The 13,035-nt window shown below is 37.2% G+C and overlaps 1 protein-coding gene across 3 annotated transcripts in view; it reads right to left on the reverse strand.

Moving 5' to 3' along the window:
- WDR19 (WD repeat domain 19) overlaps nucleotides 1-13,035 on the reverse strand; it is a 115,099-nt gene that overhangs the window by 69,190 nt on the left and 32,874 nt on the right. For all 3 annotated transcript variants that reach the window (XM_086705214.1, XM_086705215.1, XM_025921397.2), the window contains exons 10-14: nucleotides 7,963-8,033; nucleotides 7,332-7,504; nucleotides 7,123-7,237; nucleotides 6,160-6,266; nucleotides 5,337-5,459 (exon numbers count right to left, since the gene is read on the reverse strand). In XM_086705214.1, the coding sequence (XP_086561340.1) occupies nucleotides 5,337-5,459; nucleotides 6,160-6,266; nucleotides 7,123-7,237; nucleotides 7,332-7,504; nucleotides 7,963-8,033 (589 nt within the window). The remainder of the gene's footprint in view (nucleotides 1-5,336; nucleotides 5,460-6,159; nucleotides 6,267-7,122; nucleotides 7,238-7,331; nucleotides 7,505-7,962; nucleotides 8,034-13,035) is intronic.

The following is a 13,035-nucleotide window of genomic DNA, read 5'->3' on the forward strand; positions in this document are numbered from 1 at the left end:
ACAAGAGACAAAGAAGCTTGGAGAGCTGCAGGGGGTCCACCGTGAGTCCTCAGCTGGTAGCAATAACTGCATGCATGTGAAAAAACTACGAGGCCATGGAAAGAACCATCCAAAGGGATTAGAGGGAACAGAACTGGGAATAGTGACTGTTTCCAATAGTCAGATTGGAAAAAAAAGATCATAGCTCACAGGGCACTGGGTACAGAATACGGAAAGATCAAAAGTGAGAAATAATTAGCTATAGACTGAGCATTGTTTCACATCTGCCTAAGAAATTATAAAACCAAGACTCAAAAGGGCCAAACTGTTTCTAAGTCAATTAACTGCATCCCAGAGCAAAGTTCAAGAATATTTTTAGAAATACAAAAATATCTAGCACCCCAAAAGGTAAAATTACCAGGTATGCAAAAACACAGAAACACATGAACCATAATAAAGAGAGTAATTAATCAATAAAACCTGACACAGATATTAGAATTAGCAGATAAGGTCATTAAAACATGAAATTTTTTTAAAACTATATTTCATGTTTAAAAAGTTAAGTGGAGACATGGAAGACTAAAAAAAAGAAACATATCTTCTACAGATGAAAATACCACATGTGAATTGAAAAATACATTGGATGAGACTAATGACAGATTAGACACTACAGAAGAAAAGGCTAATGACCTTGAAATACAGCAGTAGAAACCATCCAATATGAAACAAAGAAAAAATAACAAAATTATTTGAAGAGCACCAATGCTAGGATAGCTTAATGGGTTCAATATAACTGTGTATTTTTTATTATTTGATTTTATCTAATTTGTTGACTTCTTAGCTACAACTTTGTTATTTTAGTGGTTTTTAGGTTTTGTAGTATACATACAACCTGTTAACAGGCATCTACAAAAGATCTGTAGCTAAAATCATATGTAATGGTCAAGAACAAGATGAAGATACCACTCTCACCATTCCTATTCAACAATGAATTGGAATAAAAGGCATCCAGATTGGAAAAGAAGTAAAACTACCTTTACTCAGAGATGACATGATCATCTATATAGAAAATCCAGTGGAATTTACAAAAAACTACTAGAACTACTAAGTGAATCTAGCCAGGCTGCAGTATACAGGAATAATACACAAAAATCAGTTGCACTACTATATGCTACCAATGAACATTCAGAAATTAAAAACTAAAACGTAATACTATGTATTAAAAAAATGAAAAATGCTAAAATACAAAAATATGAAATACTTAGGTATTAATCTGATAAAAGGGGTATTGGTACACAGAAAACTTGAAAACACTAAGATAAAGAAAAGAAAACCTAAATAAATGGAAATATATACCTTGCTCATTGGTGAGTAGAGTTTAAGATGGCAACTGATCTGTAAGTTCAACATGATACCATTAAAATTCCCAGCAGCCTTTTTGTAAAAATTAACAAGCTTATCATAAAATTCAAATGGCGATGCAAAGTACTGAAAATAGCCAAAACAACTTTGAAAAAGAAACACAAAGTTGGAGGGCTAACACTACCTGATTTTAGGACTTATTATAAATTTACAGCAATTAAAACAGCATGATACTCTTATAAAGATAGACACACAGATCAATGGAATGAGCAATTCCAGAAAAAGACCCACTTATTTATGGATAATTGATTTTTTAAAAATGTTTATTTATTATTTTTGAGAGAGAGGTGTGGGAGGGGCAGAAAGCGAGTGAGACACAGAATCAGAAACAGGCTCCAGGCTCTGAGCTGTCAGCACAGACCCTGACGCAGGGCTTGAACTCACCAACTATGAGATCATGACCTGAGCTGAAGTTGGCCACTTAACCGACTGAGCCACCCAGGCGCCCCTATGGACAACTGATTTGTGACAAAAGCACAAAGATGATTCAGTGGAGGAAGGACAGTCTTTTCAACAATTGGTGTTGGAACAATTGGAATATCTATAAACAAAAAATGAACTTTGATCTATACCTTACAGTATAAACAAATTAATTCAAAATGGATTGCAGAACGAAATATAAAACATAAAGCTATAAAACTTACAGAAGAAAACATAGTAGAAAAACCTTATGACCTTGGGTTAGGCAAAGATTACTCAGATAGGACACCAAAAGCACAATCTATAAAAAAAAATTTTCATGTTGGACTTCATCAAAATCAAAACATTTTTTCTCTTTGAAAGACACTGGTAAGAGAAAGAAAAGAAAACTCATGCAATGAGAGAAAATACTTGCAAAGTATATATCTGATAAAGGACTTAAATCCAGAATATATATAAAAAAAAAAAACTCTCAAAAATCAATAATAAGAACACAACCCAATTAGGAAATAGCCAAAGAAATTTGAACAGACATTTCACCAAAGATACACAGAAAGCAAACAAGCACATGAAAAGATGCTCCACATTAATCCATTAGAGAAATGCAAATTAAAATCACAATGAGATTTCACTTAAGATACACTTAAGAGTGGCTAAAATTAAAAAGACTGACCATGTCAAATGTCAGTGAGGATGTAGAGGAATTGGAATACTCACATACTGTTGATGGGAATGTAAAATGGTACAATTAATTTAGAGAACAGACTGTCAGTTTCTTAAAAACTTAAACACACACATGCCATATAATGTAGCCATTCTACTTCTTAGGTATTTATGGAAGAGAAAAGAAAGCATGTGTCCATGCAAAGACTTGAACATGAATGTTTACAGCAGCTTTATTTGTGAAGACCCCATACTGGAAACAATCCAGGCTGGAAAAAACCCCAAACTAGAAACAGCCCCAATATCCATCCTTAGGTTCTTGAGTAAGCCAATTATAATAAATGCATACTATGAAACACCACTCCAGCAAGAAAAAGGAATCAACAATTGACACACACAGTAGGAAATGAATCTCAAAATAATGGTACTGAATAAAAGAAGGCAGATAGAAAGGAGTACATACTGTAGGATTCCATTTACATAAAACTCTAGAAAACAGAAACTCATCTATAGTGACAGAGAGCAATCAATGTGGTGGGACAAGAAGGAAGAATCATAAAGGGGTGTGAGAAAACTTTTGGGGGTGATGGATGTGTTCACTAGTTTGACTGAGTTGATGGTGTTTCACAGGTATACACATGTCAAAACTTACCAAATTGTGGTTTAAAAATTTTTAATGTTTTAATTCATTTTTGAGCCAGAGAGAGAGTATGAGTGGGGAAGGGGCAGTGAGAGAGGGAGACACAGAATCTGAAACAGGCTCCAGGCTCTGAGCTGTCAGCACGGAGACCAATGCGGGGCTCAAACTTCCGAACCGCGAGGTCATGACCAGAGCGGAAGTTGGACGCTTAACCGACTAAACCAGCCAGGCGCCCCTCAAATTGTAGCCTTTAAATAGTGCAGTTTGCGCCAGTCAGAGTGGCCAAAATGAACAAATCAGGAGACTATAGATGCTGGAGAGGATGTGGAGAAACGGGAACCCTCTTGCACTGTTGGTGGGAATGCAAATTGGTGCAGCCGCTCTGGAAAGCAGTGTGGAGGTTCCTCAGAAAATTAAAAATAGACCTACCCTATGACCCAGCAATAGCACTGCTAGGAATTTATCCAAGGGACACAGGAGTACTGATGCATAGGGGCACTTGTACCCCAATGTTCATAGCAGCACTCTCAACAATAGCCAAATTATGGAAAGAGCCTAAATGTCCATCAACTGATGAATGGATAAAGAAATTGTGGTTTATATACACAATGGAATACTACGTGGCAATGAGAAAAAATGAAATATGGCCTTTTGTAGCAACGTGGATGGAACTGGAGAGTGTGATGCTAAGTGAAATAAGCCATACAGAGAAAGACAGATACCATATGGTTTCACTCTTATGTGGATCCTGAGAAACTTAAGAAAAACCCATGGGGGAGGGGAACAAAAAAAAAAAAAAAAGAGGTTAGAGTGGGAGAGAGCCAAAGCATAAGAGACTGTTGAGAACTGAGAACAAACTAAGGGTTGATGGGGGGTGGGAGGGAGGAGAGGGTGGGTGATGGGTACTGAGGAGGGCAACTTTTGGGATGAGCACTGGGTGTGGTATGGAAACCAATTTGACAATAAATTTCATATATAAATAAAAAAAATAAATAAATAAAAAAAAAAAAATAAAGTCCACTTTGATATAAAAAAAAAAAATAAATAAATAAATAAATAGTGCAGTTTGTGGTCTATTAATCATACCTCGATAAAACTTTAAAAAACATGACGTAGTCAGAATCACTCAAGAAAGATTGAGATAAATGCTGACTTAATGTCAGACCACCACACCCTGAGTTCTTACTTCAGAATGCCATGTGGCATAGTAGAAAGAGTAGATTTTACATCAGGAGATACTGTTCACGTTCCACGTCTATCACAAACTTACTAACCTCTTAAAGTTCAGTGTCCTCATCTCTAAAACTTCTCTGCTTATTTTAGAAAACGAATGAGATAAAATAAGTGAGATCGGGGCTTTATAAACTGTCATGTATCATACAAATGTATTATATTTACTATTATTTACCATTTCCCTTGCCACTTTACCTGACACATGAGGCCTACCCTACTGGTGTATATTACTAAAAAGACTGATCATTTTAGGTCAAACTTAAAGTCTCCCTTATGGCAATAGTGTGTTTTAAGACATGCTCTTGTTTAAAGAACAGTTCACCGTGAGAAAAGGAAACATTTAAAAGAGTGAATTGCTTTTCTAATTAATGTGGAAAACTGCCCTTCCTACCACCTTTACTAAATTATTTTAGAGATTGAACAAGATAACAGATATGATAGGTTTTGAAAAATCTTTGAAACCTATATTTGTACAAATATAAAGTGCTATTACTATGTTTTATGCCCATGTGACTAATGTAATATTTAGAGGAGTAGGGTACTGGTGGTTCAAAAGACGAGATGGTTAAAGTGGGATTCTCAATACACGATTAATTTTACTATTTATTAAATGCCTACTAAATGTAGGCAGTGAAGATCTAAAGTGGAATGAGGTGTCTTATGTTCATCACCACATTAAATCCTTAAAGCATCCAGATAAGGACACTGAGGCTTGGAGGGGTTAAGTACCACCTAGCAAGTAATAGAACTGGCATGTGAGCCCAGACTTTCCAGGCTCCAAAGTCTGCTCTTTTTACTCTGCCATCAGAATTGCTTATAATCACAAAAGCAACTTGATAGCAAATCATGCCACCTATTTGCTGTACGTGTCTATCTACTGTATATAACAATATAATGTAATGCATACAATATACATGCATATTACAAAATAACAATTAAAAATCCCCCTATGTTCTGTATCAAAGAAGCCACTACGTACATCTGTACCATAGATGAGGAAATCACCAGTTAAGGCATGGCATAAAATACGGCACTTATCATCCACTGCCGGGAAGAGTCGAGTCTCACGTTCTTCTTGAGCATCCAGGATTTCACTTTCTATCTAAAATACAAAAGAATAATAGCTTATAGGTGTATTTGACTAAACCTGGCCTGTAACAATCTAGGGAGATAGGAGAGGGTCTTCCTAAGTTCGATTAAACGTTCAGACTACTGAATGTCTACTGAGAAAGACATCAGACAGGAACAACCTGGCAGGGCAGCATTAAACAACCCCTTTTAGGGGGAATGGTTTTTGCAGCAGGCCCTGCAGTGGTAATAGCTACTCTCTTTGGTTTCCCAGAAGCAAAGAGGCATGAAATAGATGTAAGAGAGGCCCTTGTTTAGGGACCACATTTTGGGACCCAATGTCTTTTGAACAATAGGCTTCGTTTCAAGGATCCCCCCTAGCGACATGCCCAAATACAGAAGTCAATTCATTCCAGGAAGACCAGGCATATAACATGCCCATCAGTTTTTAATTTCCCACTAGATGCAGTCTACCAACAGGATCTATTTGGCTGTGGCAGTGTTGTGAGTAGCACAGTGGATATTTTGTTGGGTTTCTTGGAAACAGAGCAAGAAAGTTAACTGAACATCTCATGCAGAAGGGGTAAAGAGTTCTGTTAGTCCCTTATGCACACCTGGCTTTCTAGCTTTCTGACCAAAGTTCTTGATAATATGACATTAGGCTGATCATCATCATCATTTAAACTGAGTCATCACTAGTCCTGAGGGCTCTGTGACATCAAAATTATACTTACCAAGTGCAACTGGACTTTGCCTTCAAAAAGTGCAGCAGCATAGTCAGAATGAAGGCAAACACTGGATACCGTCCCCAGATATTCCACATCTTTCAATTTTTTAACAGCTGTGGCAATAAACACACACACACACACACATTAATATATAAATAAAATTACATAAAGATTTGCAAATAATTTTTACATGTGTGTTTTTAAGGGCATTCTGAACCAAAAATTTGTATTTTGGCCATTCTAAAGACAATCTTAGTTGTCATATAGATTTGCCTTCAGGAATTCCATAGTGGTGCATGTGAAACCAAGTAAGAGAAAATAAAATCACACATAAAACAATGAAAAATTACACTTTCGTGACAATAAGCTTAATGGTGTACTCTATTGGGGGATAATTCTCAGGCTCACTCTACTCCTGAGGGAGATCTGACCCCCAAAGGGGAGAAGAAAAAGCAAGGCTCCCTTCAGGTGCTAGTGGTCATTACTTCATGGATAAAAGGAGGGGGAAGGGACCCAACCACTAGCCTACCCAAGAAAGTGCCCAAGAAAGTCATTGTGCAAAGGTGGATCACACGTTACTTCATTTAGTTTTGCTCATGACCCCTTACAAGTAGAAGAATCCTCATTTTCCAGACGAAGTCTTCCAAAACAAGGCTCAGAGGGGTAGATAATTTGTCTACAGTCACCCAGCTACAAGGAGCAGAAGGGGAATTTGAACTCGGGGCCTAATTCTAAAGGTCATACTCTGCCCACTATACCAATGCTGTGTTCACTGCAAAGGTAAAGGATAAAATCCTTCCAAAAATTATGCCAAGTTTTTAGAGGACTCACATAACCATTTAAGCTAAGAAAGAGGCATCTGAAGACAAAGAGTGAAAGACCTGGTCTTAAAAGAAACTTTCAGCATTTCCCAACTAATAACAGAAATCACATGCTGGTTAAGAAAACGACAACTGGATTGATACTTGCCATTTTCTCCAAGGACATAAAACCAAGCTCGATTATTCATTCCCACGGCCAGGTGATAGAGCCCTACGGCTACAAAGTTGGGTTCCACATCAACAGACACTGTGATTGGCAGCTCCTAGAACACAGATAAGAGTAGCAAGTCAACTGCTAGTGCTACAACCGTTTTGGTTTTACTGATAAATAGAATCAAAGGAACACTATTTTCATACTCCTTCTACAGGGTTGGCCACAGTGACTTCAAGGAGAGAGGTGAGATACGCAATCCTTGTGCTGCAGGCACCCCCGAGGATGGGAAGCTTGGTCAGGAAGACGTGCAGTGAGCCCCTCTGGGTAGACAGTGCCAGCAACTGGCCATCATCTGTCCAGGATAAGGTGCCCAACCCTGAAGTAAGTGACAGAATAAAGGAGTAGTCAAGAACAAATAATACTGTTGCGGGCAAACGAATATTTTCATTTAAACTACAGAGACAAAAAAAAATCTTCAAGTGTTTTCTTTAATGGTCTATACAGACTAAAACTTCACTATGGACAGGCATGTGAGCATGAGCATTGATTCATTCAGTAGTGGCTCAAAGAGAAAGTATGTCAGAATTTAGATTTTATAACTGAAATTGGGATTAAACTCACTATAAATCTTTAGATGAAAGTGGATTTACAGCTTTGTAGAGGAGTAGGTTCTTTTAGGGAAACCTAATGAAGGTTAGAGTTAGGGTTATTTTAGCAAACTCTAATGAAGGGTGTTAATTTTATTCCTCCCACGATGAATGCAAATCATATAATAGTAAACACACTACTCTGTCATTGCAATAAAATGTCACTCTGCTTCAGAAAAACCAGTACCTTTATTTTCATCATCCAGGTTGATTATAGCATACATATCTTTTAATTCTGCCAAGTCATGAATTTTAATGCTGAAAAATGAAAAAATATGTATATAAATATAAGCGTTAAGCAAAATTGTTTCAGTTCATGACAAAGTGTAGGCTACAGAACAGGTCAGTGTTTTCCAAAGGGGCCTGTATAGGATAATCATTTGGGTCAAGGTAAGAAAATAGAATTTCCATAATTACATTTTATCTTAAAAAATTTTTCTTTGTGGGTGGTGGTTGTGCCCGGCTGCATTCTCTGATCTATAGTTTTAGGAACAAGGAGGTTTAAGTTGCCCTGAAGAAAACTTTGTGTAGGAAAACTTTCTTCTGAGCAGCATTAATTATTTAAGAAGTAAAAGGTTTCTCTTATCTGTGTGCTCCTCCGACCACCCTGAGTTCTTTCATACAAAGAGAAATGAGGTATAACAGAAAGACCATTTATCTGGAATCACAAGGCATAGGTTGAAAGCTCTGAAAAACTGCAGGCATATTGGGCACCTGGGTGGTTCTCATGATCTTGCAGTTTGTGAGTTCAAGCCCCGCATTGGACTCTGTGCTGACAGCTTGGAGCTTGGAGCCTTTTTCGGATTCTGTGTGTGTGTGTGTCTCTCTCTCAAAGATAAATAAACATTAAAAAAATACTAATGAAAAACTGCAGGCATATTACTTCATAAGGTTACAGAGAAGATAGGTCAGTTCATGCCAATGAAAGTTGCATAGCACAGTGTTGGGACACAATGGTTGTAAGATTTCTTTCCTCTTTGTCTCCTTTCCTCTCTCCTCCCTTCCGCCCTTCTAGGGTTTTCCCTTTATATATATTACTTCCTTGTTTTCATTTAACTTTTTATTTTGATATAATTGTAGATCCACATGCAGTTGTAAGAGAGAATATGGAGATTGTATATACAGAGATTGTCTATACCCTCCACCTTTCCTTACATGTTAATATCTTGAAAATCTACAGGATAATAGTATAGTCAAATAATGACATTGATATAACCTCTTTCAGATGTCCCAGGTTTTACCTGTATTCATTTTGTGTGTGCATGTGTATGTATGCATGTGTTTGTATTTCGTTCCATGCGATTTTATCACATGCGAGATTGCTGAGATCCAGGACCACAGTCGGGATATAGAACAGTTCAATCACAACAAGGATCCTTGTGTTGCCCTTTTATATATGCACTTAACCTCCTTCCTCTCCACCCCAGATGCATTCCTAAGCCCTGGTCACCACTAATCTGTTCTCCATTTCTATAACTTTATCATTTCAACAGGATTACATAAATGGAATCACACAGTATGTGACATTTTGTGAATAGCACTTTTCATTCAGCGTACTTCTCTGGAGGTTCACATCAGTTGTTGTATCAACAGTGTGTTCCTTTTTATGGCTGAGTAGTATTCCATGATGTGGATGTACTAGTTTAACCACTCACCCACTGAAGGACATCTGGATGGTTTCTAGTTTTTGACTATTACAAATAAAGCTGCTATAAACATTCATATTCAGGTTTTTCTGTGAATATAAATTTTCATGTGCCTGAGAAAAATGGCCAGGAGTGAAATTCCTGGGTCATACGGTAAGTACATGTTCAGTTTTGTTGTTGTTGTTGTTTTAAGAAACTGCCAAACTAGGGCACCTGGGTGGCTCACTGGGTTGAGCGTTTGACATCAGCTCAGGTCGTGATCTCATGGTTCATGGGTTCAAGCCCTGAATTGGGCTCTGTTGTCCGTGTAGAGCCTGCTTCAGATCCTCTGTCCCCCTCTCTCTCTGCCACCCCTACCCATGATCTCTCTCTCTCAAAAATGAATAAAATTAAAAAAAAAAAAAGAAAGAAACTACCAAACTGTTTTCCAATGTAGCTGTACCATTTTACACTCCTACCGGCAAGGTTTGAGTGATTTAGCTTCTCCTCATCCTTTCCAGCACTTGATGTTATAACTATTTTTAATTCTAGCCATTCTAATAGATGCATAGTAATATCTCATTGTGGTCTGAATTTGCATTTCTGGAATGGCTAATGATGTCAAACATCTTTTCATGTGTTTCCCATCTATATATCTTCTTTGCTGAAATGTATGTCTTTTGCTGATTTTCTAATTGGATTGTTTGGTTTTTTTGAGTTTTGAGAGGGCCCTTTATGCATTCTAGATACTAGTCCTTTGTTGGATACGTGGTTTGTGAATATTCTTTCTCATTGTGCTGTTTATCTTTCATTCTCTTAACAGAATCTTTCATGGGGTAAAATTTTTTAGTTTTGAGCAAGTCTAATTTTCCAATATTTCCTTATACAGATCATGTTTTTGGTTTTAAAACCAAGAACTCTTTGCCTAGACCTAGAAGATTTCCTGTTTTTATCTAAAAATGCTATAGTTTTGCATTTTAAATTTAAATCCACGACCCACTGAATTAACTTTTGATTAAGGTGTGAAGTTTGTTTTCCAGGTTTTTTCCATATGGATATCCGGTTGCTTGGGCACCATTTCTTGGAAAGGCAATTTTAATTCTATTTAATTTTCTACTTTTGTCAAGAATCAGTTGTGCATATTTGTGTGGGTTTATTTCTGGCTTTCTATACTGTTCCATTGATCTATGTGTCTTTCCCTCTGCCCATACCATATGGTCTTGATTACTGCAGCTATAAAGTGAGCTTTAATACTAGGTAAGATGATTCCTCTCATTTGATTGTTCTCTTCAAAAAAATTTTTTAAATGTTGATTTATCTTTGAGAGACAGAGAGAGAGACACACACACAGAGCATGAGTGGGGGAAGGTCAGAGAGAGGGAGAGAATCCAAAGCAGGCTCCAAACTGTCAGTGCAGAGCCCTATGTGGGGCTTGAACTCATGAACCATGAGATCATGACCTGAGCTGAAGTTGGACGCTTAACCAACTGAGCCATCCAGGTGCCCCTTTATTGTTTTTTTTTTAAAGATTGCTTTTAGCTATTTTAGGACCCGTGATTTTGCATATATACAATTGGTTCTTAAACAACATGGGGGTTGGGGGTGCCAAACCCTGCACAGTTGAAAATTGGCATATAACGTTTGACTACCCCAAAAGTTAACTAATAGCCTACTGTTGACTGGAAGCCCTATCGATAATATAAACAGTCTATTAGCACATATTTTGTATGTCATATACATACATACTGTATTCTTACAATAATGTAAGCTAGAGAAAAAAAATGTTATTAAGAAAAGCTTAAAGATAATTTACATTTACAGTACTGTATTTTTAAAAATCTGCATGTAGGGGTGCCTGGGTGGTTCAGTTGGTTGAGTGTCCAACTCTTGACTTCAGCTCAGCTCACGATCTCATGGTTTGTGGGGGTTCAAGACCTACCTGCACTGTCAGTGAGGAACCTGCTTGGGATTCTCTCTCTCTCTCTCTCGTGTCTCTGTCTCTCTCTCCCTGCCCTTCCTCTTTCTCTCTCAAAAAAAAAAAAAATAAACTGAAAAATAAATCTGCACATAAGTAGATCCAAGCAGTTCAAACATCTGTTGCTCAAGGATTAACTGTGTTTTAGCATAAACTTGTCTATATCTACAAAAAAACCACCTTGGGATTCTCATATGAATTTCATTAAATCTATAGATTAATTTGGAGAGAACTGATATCTTCACTACGTTCAGTCTTCTGACCTATGAACAGTGCGTTTCTCCATTTCTTTGGGTCTCTTGATTTCTTCCAGCATCATATTGGAATTTTCAGCACATAGACCCTGTACATGCTTTGTTAAGTGTAGATCTAAGTACTTCATTTTCTTTGGAGTAAAAAGGACATATTTTTTTTTTTAAATTTTTTTTTTTCAACGTTTATTTATTTTTGGGACAGAGAGAGACAGAGCATGAACGGGGGAGGGGCAGAGAGAGAGGGAGACACAGAATCGGAAACAGGCTCCAGGCTCTGAGCCATCAGCCCAGAGCCTGATGCGGGGCTCAAACTCACGGACCGCGAGATCGTGACCTGGTTGAAGTCGGACGCTTAACCGACTGCGCCACCCAGGCGCCCCAAAAAGGACATATTTTTAATTTGGTTTCCATAGGTTTGTTATCAGTATATAGAAATGTGACTGATTTTTGTGCATTGATCTTGCATCCTACGGCCATGCAGGGCTCACTCATTAGTTCTAGGCATTCCTTGTTTGTACTCCTTGAGATTTTCTACATACACAATCATTTCATCTGCAAACAGAGATGGTTTTACTTTTCTCTTTTCAATCCGGATGTAGCTTATTTCTTTTTATTGTCTTAAACTGCAGTGGCTAGAACTTCTAATATTAGGTTGCATTAGAGTAGTGGGAGTGGAGAGCCTTTCCTTGTTCCCAATCTCAGGAGGCAAGCACTCAGTCTTTCACCATGAAAGATGATGTTAGGCTTTTTAGTAGACATTCTTTACCAAGTTGAGGTAATTCTCCCCCATCCCTAACTTACTGAGAATTCTTATCAGGAATGGGTGTTAGATCTTATGAAATATTTTTTGTGTGTCAACTGATGTGATAGTATGGTTTTTCTTCAGGTGCAGATATAGTAACTTCATTGAATTATGAATGTCGATAAGGCTTGCATACTGGGAATACATCCCACTTGGTCATGAGGTATAATTCTTTTTATATATTGCTGACTTCAGTTTGTTAAATTTTGTTGAAGATTTTTTGTCCAAGTTCATGAGAGATTGGTCTCTAGTTTTTTTTCTTTCTTTCTTTCTTTCTTTCTTTCTTTCTTTCTTTCTTTCTTTCTTTCTTTTTCTTTCTTTCTCTTTCTTTCTTTCTTTCTTTCTTTCTTTCTTTCTTTCTTTCTTTCTTTCTTTCTTTCTTTCTCTTTGTATAGTTTGATTTTGGTATAAGGCCTTATAAAATAAGGTGAGAAGTGTTCCCTCCTCTTTTATTTTCTGAGGAGATTTTGTAAAATTGGTGTTAATTCTTTTTTAAAAAGAATTTGGTAGAATCCGCCAGCGAAACCATCTGAACCTGGAGATTTTTCAGGAGGCTTAAATTATTCAATTTCTTTAAAAGTTACAGGACTAATTCAGAGTATCT

Source organism: Puma concolor, chromosome B1 (assembly GCF_028749965.1).
Source record: "Puma concolor isolate L17-30 chromosome B1, mPumCon1.1.hap2, whole genome shotgun sequence".
Taxonomy (NCBI): Eukaryota; Metazoa; Chordata; class Mammalia; order Carnivora; family Felidae; genus Puma; species Puma concolor.